We start from the raw sequence: 22354 nt of genomic DNA, 5'->3' as shown, positions 1-22354 counted from the left end.
AGGGAGTGGAGTGTATTGCTGGTTTCCTAGGAAACACATACTGCACACCAAAGGTGTAAAATGCAGAGCAAGGGAGAGAGAGAGAGAGAGAGAGAGAGAGAGAGAGAGAGAGAGAGAAAGGGGAAATAGAAATTGAATAAGAGAAACGGGCAGAAAGACAAAGAAAAATAGAAACAGGTGGATAGAAAGAAAGCAGTGAAAGGGGCAGACAGACGGGAAGAAAGACAGGAAGAAAGAGGGCTAGTATGGGGCAAACAAGCCATATGGAGAAAGAGACAGACTGATAGACAGAGAGACAGAAAACATGGCAGAAGGGGAGAAAGACAGACAGACAGACAGAGAGAGAGGTGACAGAGAAGGAGGGGCCAAAAGAGTTGCAAGCTGATTGGCTGGTGAAAATAGGCGGAGATTCTTTCCTCCCTTTAGCTTTTCTCTCTCTCTCTCTCTCTCTCTCTCTCTCTCTCTTCATTTTTTTTTTGCTTTCTTTTTCCCAGCCATCCCCTTCCTTTCTTTGTCTGTCTGCTGGAGGGGGAACAAACAGGGTGGATGAGAGAGACAGAGAGAAAAAGAGAGACAGCTACTGAGAGAGAGAAAGAGAGACAGAGACTGTGTGTGAGACAACCAGACAGAAAGAGAGAGAGACAGACAGAAAGAGAGAGCGAGGGGAGGGGGAGAGGGGGAAGAGTGTGCAGGAAGAAAGGAAAGAAAGAAAGAATGAAGGAACTGCAGTCATCTGTCTGACACCGTCTGTCTGTCAGAGTAAGTGCTGTGTGTGTGTGTGTGTGTGTGTGTGTGTGTGTGTGTGTGTGTGTGTGTGTCCCGGCTGTTTAAAGGACTGAACTCGGCTGCCATTATCTGCAGCCATCCGGAAGAGTGTGTGTGTGTGAGAGAGAGAGAGAGAGAGAGAGAGAGAGAGAGTAATTGTGTGCATGCAGAATTTCCTCTGTGTGTATTCATCACATGCAGCAAAATAAAAATGCAAAGAAGCTACAGATGATTGCCCACAATGCTCTGTGTGTGTGTGTGTGTGTGTGTGTGTGTGTGTGTGTAGGTCGGTTGGTGTTTGGTTGGTTGTGAGAGTGTAAATTTATGTGTGTGTGTGTGTGTGTGTGTGTGTGTGTGTGTGTGTGTGTAATATGATAGCACTGTTATAGTGAATGCAGGAAGTGAGCTTATTACATCCCCTTATCATGAGCCCTTGCAGTGTGTGTGTGTGTGTGTGTGTGTGTGTGTGAGAGAGAGAGAGAGAATGAGAGAGAGAGAGAGAGAGAGAGGAGGTAAAACTGTATACATTATGTAGTATAGACATTGTTTCACAATGTGTTTACTTTTTGTCAGCTACATGTTGCATCATACACATACACAGACACACAAACAAACAATAAAAAGGTTAAAAATAAATACTTTTTTGAACTACCATAATTAAAATTGACGTTAAAAGTTTTATGAACATTGACGCTAGGCAGCTGGCTGACACAGAAGGTGAACAGAAGCTAGCTGATGGCAGAGGTAGAAAAGTACAGCTAGCATGTCTGGTCTACTGACAGTAAAACACAGCAGATATGTGACAGACACCAATCGTTACCTCAGACATGTTGATTAAAGGAAAAAGTCTCGGACACTGTAACATCACTTAGTCAATGCAAATGCAAAACTACATTTAGGTCACTCTTTTGCTTAGGGGTCTGGCAATAAACAACAACGTTATCTTAAGTATATATTATAAAATGGTATATAAACATCCTGACTTGCACAGAAAAGCATATAAGAAAAAAGTCTAAATCGGTCTTTAGAAGATTGTAGATCGTAGAGCAGTATGATTGGTTCGCCTTGACACTAATCCAAAATAATGCATATCCTGGTTGAGTTGCTGTGTCTGTTTGCCCTTACCCAATTCTAAAATGGATCCGCTTTCAAAGTTTTCTGTATGCACTAAAAATTTTTGCTAGCTCAGTTGTCCAAGTCCAGTAAAAAATTGTGAGGATTATGTGTCTGATGTGATGTTTCAGGTTTTCAAAATGGACCCAATTTATGAAAAAGCTTCTAGGTATCTAGAATTCTAGCTAGACGTTTTTCATAAATTGTGATTGAATTCTAGCAAGCCTTTTTCATAAATCGTGATTGAATTCTAGCTAGCCTAAGCCCAGCCGTCATCCCCAAAATGATAGTTGCTGGAGTTCTTGGGTCCTCATTTTTTTTCGCAATGACATCATAATGGACTTAAAAAAATTACAATCCACCAAGGTTTACCAGGTTATCTACAAACAAAGTGAGCTAATGCTAAACATTTCAAAAGGCTGCTACAGAATTTGTGTGTTTGTTTGATGTTGTGTAATGCTTGTTGCCTACATGTTGACTTTTTTCAGAGATCCAACATAGGTGGGGGGAGTTATTTCCAGAGCACTCTAAAATCAGAGGCTTGATTTCGGATGTAAACTTAGCCCCCATGCAATACTCTAAAACTATGTTATATGTTGCTTCGCCTGAGCTTTTCTGCTTCTGTAAATGTAAAACCAGCACATGCTGATTTAGTTTAGCAATTTGACAAAAATCTAAGTGCTTTGTTTGTAGCTTGTTCGTCACACCCTGACACACACAAACACACACACACACACACACACACACATAACTAGCCATCCTACACACAAAGTGTTATAAGTTTATGGGGTGGCCCTGGATATACTCTAATCCCAGTCTTGAACTTAAAACAGAAACTTGGTGCGGTACCTGATTAGTGTGTGAATGCTGCGATGCTTTTAGGATGCATCCTTGTTGGTTCATTTAACCACATGCGAATGTTTGTATTCGAAAGCAGTAGAACAGGAACTCCCTCATGTTCGTGTATGATGTGTTGTGTTGAGTGCATGTTGCGAGTCAGCCTAAAATCCTTCGTAACTCGATCCCCATGCCCTTGACCGCTGCTCTCTTACTCCTAATCCTTCTCCATCCCCCTCTCGTCCTTTCTTTTTTCCTTTCCGGCTCTTGGATTCCCTGTGTAGTTTCTTTTTTGCTCCGCCCCCTCAGTCTTCTCATGTGCTATTGCTTTTAGGAGACTAATCTTGGCTGCAGATTGTTCTTTTTTGTCTTGAATGCTTGTAGTCATGCTAGTCAGTCATCTTGCAAAGTGAGACAGACTCGGATACATATATCTCAAAAACTGAGTTCATACATATAAACATTAGGACCATTTATGCACATTCTCAGGGATACACTGATGCAACCCTGGCTATGTTTATCACCTGGGGTTGAAATTGGCCCTGCAACTTTGAGCAGTGTTTAAAAATGATAAGTACCTTTAGGTCATAAGCTGGTATAAGTTCATAACCATGGCCTCAGAGTGTTCATCAGTATAGGTTTGTGTGCATGTATGATCATATCTACAACAGAAATAGTTACTTTTCCACAGGAAGCTAACACCACTTCCGTCTCATCTTGTTCCCTCATACTAAATTGTGCACCTGCCCACACAGATACCCACACACACATACACACACACACACACAGACAAAACACACACATATTTTACATACAAATACAGAGTTGCGTTTCCCCCCATCTAAAATGTGGTTTCAAGCTGTAGTCCACTCCCCTTTTTTACAAGACTGATGCTTGTGCTTTCTGAGGAAGAAAGTGATTTGACTTTCTATAGCTCTACAATGACCTTTTGCTCATGTTTGTAGACAACTTTACGTGACACAGAGTTGGAAACCACATCAACAGGTCCGTTTGAAAGATGAACAACTGCACAAAGAGTGCATCTTTTTGTACTACTTGTTTTGAAAATTGTCTTTCTTTGTGACTACATTGAGGGTTTTTTTTTTTTACAAAATAGCAGGATGCTTAAGACATGAAAAAGATGCATGTATTTGAAACTTGTGCATGACCGTTTGATCTCTTTGTGATTAATCAAACTTTTTTTATAATGTGTGCTCATATATCACAAGACACATTGTATGATGCTCTTTGTGAAATCAAATTTACATATACCCTAAAGAATGCATAATTTGTAATCCCTGGGATCTAGACATGGAGGTTAATTAAGGTCCTGGGATTCACTCTTAGACAGGGGATTTCCTTTGAAATCCACATCTTTTTTATTGAAAGCTGTGAACCCTTAAGTGGCTATACAATTGTTTAACAGTATGCACTCACAAAGACAGGATGTGTTAGTGCTTAAATTTTGGAGAAGTTTTATGTAGAAGCTGTTTGGGGGTGGGGGGGTGTTACGAGGGAAATGTTAGTTTGCTATTTACAGTATTGTATAAGCAAAACATTTGACTGCATTAAACAGGAACTAAAAGTACACACACACTTAAACACATGCCATGGCCTCATTCTTCCCATTTTTCTCCTGCTGCTCTGAATCTCATCCACACTTTTATAATGTCTCTGTTAAAGCCCTTCTGAAGAACTTGTGTGTGTGTGTTTCTTGTCATTGGTTTCTTCATGATGAGTAGGGTTTTGTCGGTATGGTTTTATGTGGTGTATTTGGTAAAGAAATGGAGAAAATGAAAAGAGAGTGAGAAGACGAGTCAGGGAGGTTCTCCAGAACAAAAAAAGCTGTGTGGGTATAACAAATGTGACTACACACACCCACAACTGGGCAGTGCAATTCACACTTAATGGTGTGTGTGTGTGTAAATGTGCATGTGCTCGCTCTATTTTGGTTCCAGTTCCACTCACAAACAATGGCTTACTGTTAATGATTTTCCTTTTTGCTTCATTTCAGGGCTGGAAGTGAAATCAGGTGCTGTTGTTGTGGTGTCACTGGAGGGATTCCCATACACTAGTGTGGTGAGTTATTAATTCACAGATTGGATCATCAGTTCAATGATTTGAATGCATAGTCAGCAACAAAAAAACAACCTCTGTGTGTTGCCTCAGACTGGATGTATCACACAGAGCACCAATATTCTGGCCGGTACTCATGGGACTCCTTCGTCCCTGTCAGTTCCAGCAGGGCTTCATGGGCTCCCAGCTCCAGCCGCCACATGCCCCCTTCATCCAGGTATGACTTTGAGTTAACAATATTCTGCTATTCATAAACAACTGACAACTGTACTCATGTGCATAAACTGTTCTGTACACAACTGTACTCATGTACTCATGTCTGCCCATCCAAAGAGGCAGTGGTGGAGGGTACCAATCAACCCTGAACCATGCATCAGGAAGGAACTATCACAAAGCTTATAACAACAGGTCAGTCAATACACTGCAGCAAATGTCATGATATAATTTATATACAGTACATGTTCCAGCCATCTGAACATTTTATTCACTGTTGCTGGTTTTACCAGACCTCCGGAGTTCAGCAGGCACAGAGACCATGATCACCCCAGAGAGAGAGGGCCAAATGTCAGAGATCGGGTCACGTCATGGTCATGGGGTTCAAATCAACACCAGAACCTTGACCGGGCCACTATGAATGGATACAGCTCAGGATGTGGAGGACGTGTTCCCAGTTATCAGCCTCCAAGGGTGAGCAAGGGTGAAAGCTAAAGAAACCACAAAAAGATTTGGGAGTAAAAAATTTAGATGGTCTGTAATTCATTCATTCATTTTCAGTTTTATTCTGGTCAGGATCCTGAGACTATTCCAGAAATACAGGGCAAAGTTTCTACTATTAATACTATTATCTAGTTTTGCAGAAAGAACAGAGTACATTCCAATGTTTTTAACATACTTTATTTAATAGTATGGAGGCCCTCACCAGCAGCATCGGACAGCAGACAGATGGAGTCCCGTCTCCTCATCCAGATCCTTTCAATGTCTGTCACTTAAACGACCACCCCCCAGAAACCCCTCACCAACTAGAGATGAGTGTCCCAGCAAGCGGAGCAAAAACGGCAGCTCACATCAAGTCAGTAAATGTTTTATTTAACATACGTTTTATGCATCTCTGTGAAAGTGTTCACTTCTTACCGCAGGGTTGGTATAATCCCAGCTCTCATCCCCATTGCTGTCCAAGTTACCATGGTTTGTAACTATTGCTGAAAATTATTTTAGCACCATCTGCTGGTCAGTTTAAGAACAGCATGGGTAAGATTAGTATATTCCTAAATAGCATGTTCTTATTTATTTCTCTACAGGCTCTTTCCTCCAAAATTAAGCACCCTATGCCTATGAATCACCCTCCCTTGTCTCATCTTCCTCGCACCTGTAGCCCTCCATACCGTGGTGATGCCCAATGGAGTCAGTCAAATAAGAGACAATCTGCTTTAGGCTTTCAGGTTAGTCATCAGATGTTAAACATTTTTACTCATGTTTTAGTTTTCTTAAAACTAAGCTTGATATTATAGGCATATAATATTCATTCTGGTTCTGTTTCAATAGGAGTCAAGTCAGTCCTACAGCAGAGATCACCTCCACAGGATTCATTCAGTGCCCTCATCTACACTTGGTAGTCCTGGCCAGGATTTTCACAGCTCTAAGTCCCTGAAATTGGGCCACCTCCACTCTTACAACCACCAAACCCACGATCACCTAGGACCCCATGGAACCAAAGGGGACTGGGAGCGTTCTGTTCCACCCTCACCAGCAAATTTTACCAGAGTGCCTTATAGCCCCCAGCACCAGCCTCCAGAGGGCACACACAGGCATCCAGTACCTCATGGCAGCCGTGGTTCACCCACGCCATCCTGGAAGGACAAGCAGAGAAGTGTGAGTGCTGTCATGCCTCATAAGCCATTTAAACCACCTTAAGGCCTTCTATCTTTGGATTTTTTTGTCCAAGAATAGGGAGAAGTGCAAGCATTCATATTTACTCCAGGATGGACTTTCAAATCCGTCAAGCCCTTAGTGAGTAACTAAGGGCTTAGGATGTTGTAACATAAGCACTCAATTAGTGAGCTATGAGTAATATGTTTGTTTATCCTAAACTGTGGTGTGCTTCTGTTTCTGGACAGGAAACCAGGTGCTCTGGTCTAGAAACTGAAGAGCGGCTGCAAGGGCTGAAAGAGGGAGGGCGGCATCACAGCACTCCAAAACACACCCAGCTCCATTGCAACTCTGAAGGCAGAAGTGTTCGACATGGCACCACTGGTGGGAGAGCAAGCCTGTCCCCAAGTCCCAAACCTGAGTCTAGTTCCCAGAGGCTAGAGGGAAAGAAAATCAGGGTTTCTAAACACAGATCTCCGTCAAATTACACTAAGCCCAGCTACTCTAACAGTGGTGGCCAAGAGAGCCCAAATCGTCTGCAGGACACGGACATGTTAAAACATGTTGAAATCAAGAAAAGGCATAGAGCACGAGAGAGAAGGCAAGAGAGGAAAAGGGAGGAGGGAGCAGACGAACGAAAGGCAAGAATACTAAGAAAACTGGAAGCAAAGAAAAAGAAAAAGGAGAGGCAGGAGAAAAAAAGCCACCGGGAAAGGAAAGGAAGCCATAGAAAAATAGAGATACAGTCTGAGAGAAAAATAAAAGATGAAAGAAAAAGATCAAGAAAAGCAGAGAGAAAATGTTTTAAGAAAGTGGAGAAAGACTATTTAAGAAGAGAAATGTCTCCCCAGAGCCCTTCTAGTGATTCACTGAGTAAAAGTCTGGACTCAACCATTCTTGCATCTCCTCCACCTCTAGCTTCTTTAGAAACATCACTGTGTATTCACAAATACACAAAACATGAAGAAGAGGGGTCCACCTTTGACTCTGACACTTCACACACCTCAGGGTTAGTTTCACCCTCCACTCCCCCTCTAGCAAATCAAAACCATGTGCTTCAATATCAATCAACAGACAATGCAGATAACATATCCACAACAAATGACAACAGTCTGCCACCATTTGAGCTTAAAAGTCCAAAAACCAGCAGTTTTGGGACTCAAAACATGCAGTTTGACGAGGAGGACATTACGCCTGAACAAGAGTTCTCACTGTTGAATAGCTCTAGTGGCTTTGATAAAAAAGTTCCTCAGTCTGAGGAAAAGAATCAACATGCTCCAGATCTGCTACCTGCTCACAGCAGTTCTATAGAGGACCATCTCCGTCTGGATCCCTCAGCTAGCCCCCCTGTACTTAGCTGGCAGGGCTCCCCTGTGTCAGATCTCAGCGAGGAAGAAGAGGATGAAGCAGGGGCAAACATAGATGGAGTGATCAGGAGACCAGTGCTCCAGCCAAGCCCCACTCATTCCTCTCCAATCCAAGATCCAGAGGAAATCTGGAAAGAATCAGGTCCCTTGAGTCTGGAATACCGCCACAGCGACCTGGCCAAACTATTCGGCATTGCTCAGCCTTTTAAAGTTGTGGAGGAACAAGAAGAGAAAGAACCCATGGCAGAGCAGCAAGACAGTAGCACAACAGCCTCTCAGGGACTGCATCTGCATGACAATGATGGCACCTTGGCCTCAGACAGCCATAACTATACCTACAGAGGTGGCCCCTTTGGTCGGCCACCTCCTAAGACAACGGCTGGGGTCAAATACTCTTCCTCGCTCTCACTGGATCCAGAAATATGCCCTCCAGAGCAGCACAGCCCAACCTCAACATCCCCAAGAGCTCTGTCTCCAGTGGCCGTGCCCTTGATCAACCTTTCCCCTTCCATATCTACCTCAGACCTTTCAAAGCCTGACAACAACATGCAGGTGACTGAAGATAAAGAAGAGGATAGCCTTGTTGAGAAAGAGGGTCATGCCATGACTGAAACTGTAGAATCATTAAATGAACCAAGCTGCACCTCTGTGATGAAAGAGAATGAAGTCAAGGTGTTGCCCTCCAACTTTTTGCCTGCTACCTTGCAGGCAAAACTGGCACACAGCTGTGAGGTGTTGCTAAACCACAGCTCCACTACCTTCCTTTCATCAGAAGTGAACAGTGGAAAGATAAAATCTAAAACCAAACTGGAGAAAAATAAGCAAGGGCAAGACACAGACAAAAAGAAAGGGAAGCAAAAGAATCAGAAAACAAGAGCTGGCAGCAGGGGAACAACAGAAGAGGCAAGTGTCAGAAGACAGCATATAAAGCAGAAAAGGAACACCAAAACTGAGAAAGAGCAGTACTCGTCAAGTGGTGAACATTCTAAACAACGTGCCAAGGTCCACAACAAAGTTATAGCAAAAAAGAAACTAACAAAGACAGAGGAGGACCAAAGAAAGGGGAATAAGGAGAAAGCAAAAGCTAAAGAGGAGGACATTGACAGAGATGCAGGAATGAAAAAAACAACCTCCAGGACACCTCCAACTGTTCGGCTACTGTCCTCTGTACCGCTGAAAGAGCTAAAGATTCAGTTGGTGAAACTCAAGATCAGAGGGAGGCAGACATTCACTGCCTCTGAGTTCGAGCAAAAGACAATCCTGCTGAAAGAGATTAGCATCAACAACAATGCAACAGATATAATTAGAGCCTGCAAGTGAGTGTCTGCATCTTTAGCTGGTATTACATCTTTCAGTGTAAAAGCATCTTAACATGAATCATTAGATGAAAACCAGCATTAACTGCAGGAATTGTGTTTTAGAAGTTAGAATATATATATATATATATATATATATATATATATATATATATATATATATATATATATATATATATATATCCTAAGACCTTTAGCTTGGATAGCACTCTTTTGTAAAAAAAAAAAAAAAAAATTCATAGTTATCTCTAGTTATTCATAGTGAACCTCGTTTTTTTGCAAATTTTAGAACATTGTTAGCTGAACAGGACCTTTACCTGAAAATGTAGCTAAAGTTTTTATTTGAAATAACATTTGTAGGTTTAACATTATCTTTATATGGAATGATCATAATTAGGATCTTTATCTAAACAGGAACTGGATTAGCATTTTTGCTGGATTAGCATTTGGAAGTAATGTATAGGTTTGTCAATTTTTCTTTTCATATTTTTATTTCTCTCTCTCTTCCCTTTTTTATTTCCTCTTTTTCAGTGAGAGTTAAGAATGTGTTATTGGCTGCAGGAAGTGAAATTTTTCTTAAAGTAGCATACAGTGCTAATAATAACAGCAAATTGGGCAGAGTTCAAGTTAAGTCAAGTTAAGTTTATTTCTATAACGCTTTTCACAGCGGACATTGTCTTAAAGCAGCTTTACAGAAGTTAACAGTTAAGATGAACAATGTGTTTTTATCCCTGATGAGCAAGTCATGGAGACAGTTCAGAATGAAGAAGGCAAGAAAGAAAAAAATTTAACAATAATTCTGCTTTACTTTTTTCTTTGTCTGTCTGTTTTTCTGTCTGTCGGTCTGTTTGTCTATCTGTCTGTCAGATATGCGAAAGTGCAGGGTCGTTTTCGTGAGTCCTATCTCCTTCCCTCTTTGTCTGTGAAGCCTGTGCTGAACATAGATTTTCAGATTCCCAGAGAGAAGCTTAACCCACCCACGCCCAGCATTTATGTAAGGCTAAGATCATTTTTTTGTTTTGTTTTGTTTTGTTTAATCTCTTTACATTTTAAAAGTCTGTTAATTATGGAATGTCGAAACTCCCTGTGTGACTATGTATGTATGTATTTATGTATGTATGTATGTGTGTATGTATGTATGTATGTATGTATGTATGTGTGTTTGTAGCTCGAAAGTAAGAGAGATGCATTCTCTCCAGTGCTGCTCCAGTTCTGCACGGATCCCAAAAACCCGGTTACTGTTATCCGAGGTTTGGCAGGATCACTCCGTCTCAGTAAGGATGGACTCACATACACACATATACATACATACAGGTTCCTGGTTCTTGAAGCATATAAAACTATGTTGAAGCATATAAAAGATTTAGTATCAAATAAGATATGAATTTTTTTAGATATTAAAAGTTAAAAACATAAGCAAGCAAGAGACCTATGGATAGCATTAACATTAAATAGCCTATATGAAGCTAGCAGCAAATATTGATCTTAATAGCAAGTCAAGTTTGCTAACATTCAGTGGTGGATGAATTACACAAACCATGAATTAAGTTATAGTAGAGATACACTAGGTTAAAATTTTACTCGAGTAAAAATGCTTCCTTTAAACTTTCACTTGAGTAAAAGTACAAAAGTATTTGCCTTCAAATGTACTTAAATATCCAAAGTACTTTGATTTATTATGGTAATATTATTAATATTATTATCATTATTATTGTCACAAGACTCTTGCTTAATCAACTCAGTTAATGTGAAAATACTTAATTGTTACTCATTGATTAATTAGGAACATTAAAGTCTTTTCACATAAACTGAGTCTATCTGATATCTATTTAAATTATAATGAGCCAAAAACCTTCTTTTCAACTTCTCCAAAAAAAAATAGCAAAATAAGACCACAGGTGTTGTGGCAAATTAGAGTCAAGAGTTTCTTCACTATTATTTTCAAAATGTTCTCCTTGCTGTTAAACTGACGCAGAGCTATATGTTTGTGCTAAGTAGATACCACCAAGCGGCAATCAAAACAAGTTTAAAACAAAGCATGTGCTCTTATCCACTCATAAATAAAAAGTAACTACTGATTTCACTAAATGTAGTTGAAGCTTAGTGAAGTTCATGTAAAAGTCTTCTCAAATGGAAATACATCAGTAAAGTACAGATACGTGAAAAAACAACCTAACAAATTACATTTACTTTGTTACTGTCCACCACTGAAAACAAGCTAGTTAACCTGAGGTTTAATTAACTTATACTAGTAATCATCTTAACAAATAGATTGAATTAAGACACTACATTTTGGATTGAAAGGATGGAAGGTCATAAAGGTCATGAGTATAAATCCCTCTACCCCCAAGTTGCCACTGCTGGACCTTCAACTGCTCTACTCTATATATGAGATAAAAGTAAGCCAAATGCAGTGAACGTAAGTGTAACTAGTCTTGTAGCTAGCATTAGGTTGCTGTTGTATTGGCACTCACTAAACTATGTGAGAAAGATATCTGGTATTTTTCAGCTAATCTCTCTCTTTATGTATACTTCAGACCTGGGTTTGTTCTCCACTAAGTCACTGGTTGAGGCAAATGCCGATCATGCTGTGGAAGTGAGGACTCAGGTGCAGCAGCCGGCTGATGAGAACTGGAACACGTGCGGCTCAGCTCAGACGTGGCCATGTGAGAGCAGCCGATCACACACCACCATCTCCAAGTATGCTCAGTACCAGGCCTCCAGCTTCCAAGAGAGCCTACAGGTACACACACACACACACACACACACACACACACACACACACACATAATGTTTTAGTCCATTTGAACTGCGGGAACTGACTCCAACATGTGGTGCAACTTTTTTTCATACTTGTGTTCAGTGTTTGTGGAAAAAACTAACAAAAACAGAATTGAAGACAGAATGTGTTAAACAAAATGTTTTATAATTCACTGCTATAATTCGCTGCTTTGTGTCTCTTAGATCAGTGGTCCCCAACCCTCAGGTCAATTGTTACCGGGCACTGCATTAATCCGGTCCGTGGTGCAAAAAAAATTGGGGACCACTGTCTTAGATGATGCCTGATTGTGAAAAATGGTTGAAAAGCTTACTGTATTTAAGGGTGCCAGGAATTTGGTAGTTTGCTGTAGGTTTAGTAGAAGTTTGAAATGGAAACTTCAGACATTTTTGTTTTTTAAAAACCACACAGGAAGAGAAGGACAGCGAGGATGAGGAGGAAGCAGAGAAAAAAACAGAATCTATGTCAGAGATGCCATCCAGCAACCCTTCCTGTACACAGAGGTGGGAAAATCTATCATTCACTCAGCTGTTTTCTTTAAGCATACTATTATGCTTCACAGTGTGTGCATATATGTGTGTTTTTGTGTGATGTGTGTAAGCTTTTTGCTTTTCTCTCGTTTAGCACAGAACAGAAGTCGGTCGGCAAAATCATCAAGTTTGGTACAAACATTGACCTTTCTGACCCAAAGAGGTAAAACATGCACACACAGACACAGGTGATTTAAATCAGAGTGTGTGTGTTAAGTATTTTTGTGTGTGCGCGCGCATGTGCGCGCACGTGTGTGCATGCAGGTGGAAGTTGCAGCTGCAGGAGTTGTTGAAGTTGCCCGTGTTCATGCGCGTCTCCTCCACGGAGAACATGCTGAGCCACGTCGGACACACCATACTTGGCATGAACACCGTCCAGCTGTACATGAAAGTCCCGGCAGCCGAACACCAGGTATATACACACACACACACATAATGTTTTAGTCCATTTGAACTGGAACTGACTCCAACATGTGGTGCAACTTTTTTTCATACTTGTGTTCAGTGTTTGTGGAAAAAACTAACAAAAACAGAATTGAAGACAGAATGTGTTAAACAAAATGTTTTATAATTCACTGCTATAATTAGCTGCTTTGTGTCTCTTAGATCAGTGGTCCCCAACCCTCAGGTCAATTGTTACCGGGCACTGCATTAATCCGGTCCGTGGTGCAAAAAAAATTGGGGACCACTGTCTTAGATGATGCCTGATTGTGAAAAATGGTTGAAAAGCTTACTGTATTTAAGGGTGCCAGGAATTTGGTAGTTTGCTGTAGGTTTAGTAGAAGTTTGAAATGGAAACTTCAGACATTTTTGTTTTTAAAACCACACAGGAAGAGAAGGACAGCGAGGATGAGGAGGAAGCAGAGAAAAAAACAGAATCTATGTCAGAGATGCCATCCAGCAACCCTTCCTGTACACAGAGGTGGGAAAATCTATCATTCACTCAGCTGTTTTCTTTAAGCATACTATTATGCTTCACAGTGTGTGCATATATGTGTGTTTTGTGTGATGTGTAAGCTTTTGCTTTTCTCTCGTTTAGCACAGAACAGAAGTCGGTCGGCAAAATCATCAAGTTTGGTACAAACATTGACCTTTCTGACCCAAAGAGGTAAAACATGCACACACAGACACAGGTGATTTAAATCAGAGTGTGTGTTAAGTATTTTTGTGTGTGCGCGCATGTGCGCGCACGTGTGTGCATGCAGGTGGAAGTTGCAGCTGCAGGAGTTGTTGAAGTTGCCCGTGTTCATGCGCGTCTCCTCCACGGAGAACATGCTGAGCCACGTCGGACACACCATACTTGGCATGAACACCGTCCAGCTGTACATGAAAGTCCCGGGCAGCCGAACACCAGGTATATACACACACACACACACACACACACACATATATATATATATATATATATATATATATATATATATATATATATATATATATATATATACAACCCTGATTCCAAAAAATGTTGGGACACTGTACAACTTGTGAATAAAAAAGGAATGCTATAATTTACAAATCTCATAAACTTGTATCTTATTTACAGTACAATATAGATAACATTTCAAATGTTCAAAGTGAGACATTTTGAAATGTCATGCCAAATATTGGCTCATTTTGGATTTCATGAGAGCTACACATTCTAAAAAAAGTTGGGACAGGTAGCAATAAGAGGCCGGTAAAGTTAAATACATATAAGGAACAGCTGGAGGACCAATTTAACCAATTATTAGGTTATTTGGCAACATGATTGGGTATAAATAGAGCCTCTTAGAGTGGCAGTCAGAAGTCAAGATGAGCAGAGGATCACCAATTCCCCCAATGCTGCGGCAAAAAATAGTGGAGCATTATCAGAAAGGAGTTTCTCAGAGAAAAATTGCAAAGAGTTTAAAGTTTCCAAAGATTCAGAGAATCTGGAACAATCTCTGTGATTAAGGGTCAAGGCCGGAAAACCATACTGGATACCCGTGATCTTCGGGTCCTTAGACAGCACTGCATCACATACAGGAATGCTACTGTAAGGGAAATCACAACATGGGCTCAGGAATACTTCCAGAAAACATTGTCGGTGGACACAATCCACCGTGCAATTCGCCATTGCCGGCTAAAACTCTATAGGTCAAAAATTAAGCCATTTCTAAATATGAACCAGTTTTCTCTGGGCCAAGGCTTATTTAAAATAGACTGTGGCCAAGTGAAAAACTGTTCTGTGGTCAGACGAATCAAAATTTGAAGTTCTTTTTGGAAAACTGGGACGCCATGTCATCCGGACTAAAGGGGATAAGGACAACCCAAGTTGTTATCAGCACTCAGTTCAGAAGCCTGCATCTCTGATGGTATGGGGTTGCATGAGTGTGTGTGGCATAGGCAGCTTACACATCTGGAAAGGCACCATCAATGCTGAAAGGTATATCCAAGTGCTAGAACAACATATGCTCCCATCTAGACGTTGTCTCTTTCAGGGAAGACCTTGCATTTTCCAACATGACAATGCCAGACCACATACTGCATCAATTACAACATCATGGCTGCATAGAAGAAGGATCCGGGTATTAAAATGGCCAGCCTGCAGTCCAGATCTTTCACCCATAGAAAAAATTTGGCGCCTCATAAAGAGGAAGATGAGACCAAGAAAACCTAAGACAGTTGAGCAACTAGAAGCCTGTATTAGACAAGAATGGGACAACATTCCTATTCCTAAACTTGAGCAACTTGTCTCCTCAGTCCCCAGACGTTTGCAGACTGTTATAAAAAGTAGAGGGGATGCCACACAGTGGTAAACATGGCCTTGTCCCAACTTTTTTGAGATTTGTTGATGCCATGAAATTTAAAATCAACTTATTTTTCCCTTAAAATTATACATTTTCTCAGTTTAAGCTTTTGAAATGTCATCTATGTTGTGTTCTGAATAAAATAATGAAATTTGAAACTTCCACATCATTTGCATTCTGTTTTTATTCACAATTTGTACAGTGTCCCATCTTTTTTGGAATCGGGTTTGTATGTGTGTGTGTATATATACATACATATATATATATATATATATATATATATATATATATATATATATATATATATATATATATATATATATATATATATATATATATAATTTTTTGTGGGTTTTTTTGTTTATTTTTTTAATCATGCCCAATCATGCTAATTTAAACATGGTGTGTTGATTTCTTTATTATTATTTATCCCAGGACATCAAGAAAACAACAATTTCTGCTCTGTGAACATTAACATTGGCCCTGGAGACTGTGAGTGGTTTGCTGTACATGAGCATTACTGGGAAGCCATCAGTCACTTCTGTGAGAAGTGAGTCACATCTCCTTTCCTCACACACATGTCCCTTTGTCTCTAATCTAACCAAACATACTCTGTCCTCTATGTTCCCTCTATGTCCATCAGGAATGGAGTGGACTATCTAACAGGTTCATGGTGGCCAGTTCTGGAAGATCTGTATCGCTCCAACATCCCTGTCTATCGATTTATTCAGCGTCCCGGAGATTTGGTGTGGATTAATGCAGGAACCGTTCACTGGGTTCAGGCCGTCGGCTGGTGCAACAACATCGCCTGGAACGTGGGTCCTCTAAACTGTAAGTGCAGAATAATGCAGATTAAAAGTGTAATGTTTCTGCTCATTTAGATCCTAAAGAGAGACAAAGCATTCTGCTAAATATGAGTTACTAAATGAGATGGCCTTTGCCAAATATGAGATACTATACTAAATACAACACACTCTCCAAAATGTGTGGTACTAAATTATTATTATTATAAACAAATGAAACTATATTCTGTGTGCATGTATGTGTTTGCAGCTTATCAGTATCAGCTGGCTCTGGAGCGCTTTGAGTGGAATGAAGTCAAGAAGGTCAAATCAATTGTTCCCATGATTCATGTCTCCTGGAATGTCGCCCGTACAGTCAAGATCACCGACCAAAACACTTACAAAATGATGAGGTGACTCCAATTGCAATCAGAAAGAAGGGGGGTGTTTGGTGTTACGAGATCATATGAGATAATAAATGAATTTCTGATCTAAACTGAGAATAATTTAGAATTTCAAAACATACATACAAAGTATGATTATTAATGAAATGTGAGATATTTTGAGATCATTGAGGTTTGGTGCTCAATATGAAACATTCGGAGGTTAAAAAAGTGAGACGCACAAAAACACACATCTTTAACTCAAATGTGGGATCTGATCTATGAGAGCTTAAAAAAAAGCCTAAGAATTATGGGATACACGATATCAGACATTCTTGAATAGCATACATTTTGGGCAAGATATGAGGTATGGGAGATTTGAATCTAAGGAAAATACATTCTGAGCCTCTTGTGTGTTGTGTAGACATTGTCTCCTGCAGTCCATAAAACACATCCAGATCATGAGAGAACAGCTCGTAGCAGAAGGGAAGAAGATCTGTTACCAGAGCCGAGTGAAGGACGAGCCGGCCTACTACTGCAACGAGTGTGACGTGAGTTATACAATATACCGTAATTTCCGGACTATTAAGCGCACCCATATATAAGCCACTGAATTTTACAAAGATTTTCATTTTGAACATAAATAAGCCGCAGGTGTCTACACTAATGAACTTTACACAGGCTTTAACGAAAGACAGTGTCTGTAACACGGTGTAACGGGTGAAATATGTTGTGGCTCCTTTAAGAGCAGAGCGGCATTTTGGGAATAGCCTGCCGCCGCATTTTCCCGGTATTACTGCATGTGTGCAAGACCAAGGAATATGTTCTATATGGAATATGTATTATTTTCTGATGCTCATTTCAAAATTTCTTTGACTAAACCGTAACGATGTTGCCAAGAATAATAAAAAAAGCACGAGTTTTGTCTGTGCTTATATGATTTCTGTTGCAACTGGAGTTAGCGAGCTCTCCCTTGACCCTGATACAACGCGTTACAATGGCTTGTATCTAAACAGTAGCTTTTCTCCCGATGCTGTGCAGCTTTAGAACTTTAGAACTTGATCTAATGTTATGTCGCTCAGTGTTTTGGCTTGAAGATTGTGAAACCCGAAATCCATAAATTAGCCGCTTCGTTGTTTAAGCCGCGGGGTTCAAAACGTAGGAAAAAAGTAGCGGCTTATAGTCCGAAAAATACGGTATAATTTGTCCGATAAGGACACATTGCTTATTTAGCAAGATTATATGATGTTATTAATTTAAACTTAAAATAACTGCGCATCTACAACTTGTGTGTGTGTGTGTGTACAGGTGGAGGTGTTTAACCTGCTCTTTGTCACCAGCGAGAACAGCAGTAGGAAGACCTATGTAGTGCACTGCGAGGACTGTGCTCGGCGGAGGAGCTCCAACCTTAGCGGAGTCGTCGTGCTCGAACAGTACAGCATTGAGGACCTGATGAACACTTATGATAACTTCAGCTTGGTCAGTCTCTCACTCACACAACATGTTTTTACAATAAATGTGTTCAAACCATTTCCCATATTACATTTAAGAAAAATTACAAAATTAATGCCAGGAGGGCGTTTGTGTATGTACAGTAGCTGATGCACTGCAGCGGCTGAGCTGCATTGCTGAAAGATTTTAATACTTGGCGCTCGGCAAATCACACATGATTAAGGTTTATTTTAGGTCATTTTTTGACCACAGAAACATTTACCCACAACTTCACGCGGAAGAATGTAGAATGCTTTGAGCTGAAATACTTTTAGAGAAGATTTTGCTCTGTGTACATTGTATTCGTTCCTTGTTTGATTCGATGTTAAATGACAAAATGTGAATTGCCTAATGTGAATGCCCTAATTCCTTTTTTATATATATTAATCTATAATAAAGCAGAAAAAAGTTAAAAAAAGGTTTTTGTTCTTTGTGAGCACTCGCAAAAAAAGAGAAAATGCCTTATAGTTTTTTTTTTGATTACTACACAAAGTGTAGTAATCAAAATCCCACATTACCAAATACGATTAGTGTCCTGAAGTGCGCAAAATTTCCAATCTAACAATCCTGTCCTGGTAGTTTTATTTGGAAGAAATGTCCACTCCTGAGCCATTTGCTCGAATTATAAAAATATGATACAAACTAGAGCAGCATATTCAGAGATTATGGGGTGGGGCGAGGCTGGGCTGGGCTACGTTGGGCCAGGTGGGGCGAGGCTGGGCAAGACAGGGCTGGGCAATGCAGGGTGGGGCTGTTCTGCTAAATGCCACAAATGTAAATGTAAACATCAAGTCCTGTTTCATTCTCAATAATACTCATACTGCACCACTAGGGGGCACTGATGTTTTAGACTTTGTTGAAAACAATACAGAATTGGTTTGAAAGAGGCGGATGTAGAAGACAGGGGGGTATGGAGACGGATGATCCGCTGTGGCGCCCCCTAATGGGAGAAGCCGAAAGAAGAAGTTTATAATAATACAGAAACTTGACTCTCTCTCTCTCTCTCTCTCTCTCTCTCTCTCTCTCTCTCTCTCTCTCTCTCTCAGGCTCCCGTACCGTGTTCAAAAGCCTGAGGTGTTTGATGTCACACAGCCATGACCAAATCTCCTGCTGCTTGCCAACAGCAGCAGTGCAACATTCATTTCTCTCGTTCATTTCTTATTCATTATCTTTTAATTTTTAGTTTTTTTAGTATTATTTTTATCAAAACCACTACTGCGGACTCTCTGATCCACAAGCTGTTTACTCGACACTGTTTACAGAACCACATCAGCAGGTGCTTCACCGACTCGCTCGTCTTCCCCTTTCACCAGCTACTTGAGTCACAACGTTGTTACGACGCTGTTACGATGTGTTATAAACGCTCTGAGGTCAGACCGGTCAGAGACGTGCCACATACACAGACACACACACACACCGGTACACAAAAGCCCGGGGTGCTTAATGCGAACCTTTTTATTTTTATTTTTTCATTTTTTATTCTCATTCACTCACTCACTCACACACACACACACACACACACACACATACAGAGCAAACAAACTGCTGTGATCTTTCACAATCGCCGAAACGTGTGAACTCATTCAGGTACTATTGTAGTTTACATTTATGCAAATGTTTCAGTTTATTTATTCGGCGTCTCTGGTGCTTTTATACAACACAGTATAACAGCAGGGGAAGAAGCTACACACACAGGCATTACAAGGGGTTGTTACAATGATATTGTCGTGAATACATTTACTACAACGCTAAACTTTCTAAATGCTGTTTGCATTCTGATCTGGGTGCTATTATTTTTACTTTTTAATTATTATTTTTTAAAGGTTTTCAAAAATAGTGGAAAAAAACTTTAACACCATTTTGGCCTTGATTTAAAAAGTAAAAACAAAAAAAAAAAAAACAAAGCATTGATGCAATATGAATAATTTTACAATATTGCATTTTTCTCAGAGCATTAACAATTTTCACAAATATTTCTAAAAAAAAAACAACAAAAAAAACAACAATAATAATACGGGTTCAAATCTTATTTGCATTGTCCAGAAAACCTGAGTGTTTGATATTGTTTTTTTTTAAAGAATACTTTGGGGTAATTTTCTGTTGAATTCTTCTTGTTTGCTCTGCATATTTCTTTTGAAAGTGTTTGATTTGCATAATTTTTTTAATTGTGATTTTATTTATTCGACTGCTTTGGGTGTATTTATTAAAGTGTACAAGGTGCTCCTCCTAATGAGGGATTTTGTAAATGAATTTTTTGTAATTAACCCTTTCAGGCCCATTTAATAGGCACAAATGAAATAAATAAAACATTACATTTATTGTGTAGAAAATTCAGTTTAAAAAAAAAAAAATGTTCTCTGATTGGTTGATGAACTAGCTCTCAGCCAATCGGTGGAGTTGATGCGTTTGAATGAGTCATAACAGCATAGTGGGTCTGAATGGGTTAATTGCGCTGGTTTCTGAGGAGGTGCTAAAGCTGAGAAGGAGGACTTTAATTCGATGGTGCTCAATCCCCCCCTCCGCTTGGCCGTTCCCTCGGCGTGTATATGATCTAAAGAATTACATATGAATATTAACGATATTAATCTCACAGCTTGGTGCTTAGAACAAAGTCTGTACAACCTGAATGTCTTTGTACTGTATCAGTTTAAAGAGTTTGTTCTTTTTTTATACCTATTTTTCCCCCATTCCTTTCTGTGAAATAATACGAGATGTCGTGTTACTCGTGGACTTCCTCTTCTTATTATTCATCTTTTTAACACTGATATTTCCCTGGCAGATTTCAACCAGACTGAGGTCGGTTGCTTTCTGTCCACTCCTGACTCGTCCCCTGAGTGTTGAATTTTTTTTCCCCCACAATGTTTTAAAATTTTTATTGTAAAACTTTAAAAAAGAAAAGAAAAAAAAAAAAGATAAAAACTGAGCCAGACCTGTCTTAAACACCTGTGTGATTCTGTGTGTCATAATTAATATTATAATAATATTAGCTATGATTTGAAAAAATAAATAAAAATGTTTTCATAAATCCAACAAGTTATTTTGGGGGGTTTATTAAAGAAATCTTTATTGCAGAGATTTCCCTTTCCTTGCTGATGTGTGTTAAAAAGGGTGACAGCTTGGCAACCTCTGCAGCCGGAAATCCTGGATCCAAGGACGGGAAATCAGTCCCGCGTGACTCTCAGGATATCCCCTTAGATGCTATTTTTCCTTACTGCTGCTCCTCTCAGTGCTGATGCATGATGCCCACCTAATATTCATTCTCTTTATCAAACTCTAATCCCCATACAGCCCCTGTCAGAAGTATGAAATGATGTAAGACAGGAATGTATCGCCTGGTATCTTGTTCTGTCATCACTCATCCTTGTAAAAAATGTCTTTTGTATCTCTATATTCTTTCTATGCTAAGCTCTGTGAAATGTACAGTATGGCCAAAAGTGTGTCCAACATGGCAGTGCTACAAAACGAGGTCTATGAAAACATGGTTGATGGTGTGAAGTCTGGACTGGAAGAAATTGAGTGTCTTGCACAGAGCCCTGACCTTTGAAACTCCCTCAGCACTAAACACCTTGGGATGAGCTGGACCTGGAGCCACTGGATCTTGACATCAATGTTTGATTCCTTATACTTGAATGATCACTAATCCTAAACCCACACCTACAACCCAAAATCTAGTGTGTATTCTTTCCAAAAGAATGCTTAATAGGACAGCACATCTGGAATAAGATGCCCAGTGAGAACACAAGTGTGATGGTCAGGGGTGCACATATTGTTGCCCATGTAGCCTACTGAAAGTTTTGATGCTCAGGGTTGAAGATTACCCACCTTCCCATTTTTTTTTAGAGAGGAAATAAGATGCATTATTTGAATGATGTGAACTCGGTGACACACTAAGAGGAAGTCTGTGTTAAATTCCAACATTATAAAGTCACTTTTTCCGGTGTAACAAATATAATCACACTATGATGATGCATTAAGCTTAAAACAACCTGTGATGTGCATTACCATTAAAATGCTGTTATTGTGAGGATGTTCTCAGTAGCAAAAGATGAATGTGAATTGTGAAATAAATATTAATTCACCTAAAATTAGCAACCTACTCAACCAGATACGCTAAAATCAAGATAATTTTGAATGAGAGCTAATCAAAAGAAATCTAACTGTAGAGAGTTTATTAAAAATGAAATATCAGGTTAGCATTTGTCAGTGCTAATAATCAGTCAGTTAGTAATCATGTAGACTACATAATTTTATTATAGAATGAAATAAGTGTTGTTGGTG

General features: G+C 39.8%; 1 protein-coding gene across 1 annotated transcript; it reads left to right on the top strand.

Annotated features, from left to right (window-relative positions):
* The first annotated feature begins 478 nt into the window (after positions 1-478).
* kdm6bb (lysine (K)-specific demethylase 6B, b) lies at positions 479-21106 on the top strand. Its single transcript, XM_046861412.1, has 24 exons — positions 479-759; positions 4730-4794; positions 4885-5008; positions 5125-5199; positions 5298-5478; positions 5696-5860; positions 6090-6230; positions 6334-6660; positions 6906-9340; positions 10208-10334; positions 10509-10614; positions 11878-12083; positions 12531-12622; positions 12744-12812; positions 12914-13061; positions 13483-13571; positions 13689-13757; positions 13855-14003; positions 15856-15970; positions 16064-16251; positions 16474-16615; positions 17010-17136; positions 17894-18064; positions 19123-21106. Exons 3-24 carry the CDS (start codon positions 4890-4892, stop codon positions 19147-19149), a joined length of 5268 nt encoding a protein of 1755 aa, XP_046717368.1. The 5' UTR covers positions 479-759; positions 4730-4794; positions 4885-4889; the 3' UTR covers positions 19150-21106.
* Positions 21107-22354: the final 1248 nt, after the last annotated feature.

This window comes from Silurus meridionalis, chromosome 11 (assembly GCF_014805685.1).
Source record: "Silurus meridionalis isolate SWU-2019-XX chromosome 11, ASM1480568v1, whole genome shotgun sequence".
Lineage (NCBI taxonomy): Eukaryota > Metazoa > Chordata > Actinopteri > Siluriformes > Siluridae > Silurus > Silurus meridionalis.
The sequence above is the reverse complement of the archived record's forward strand: the minus strand, read 5'-3'. Positions and strand labels throughout refer to the sequence as shown.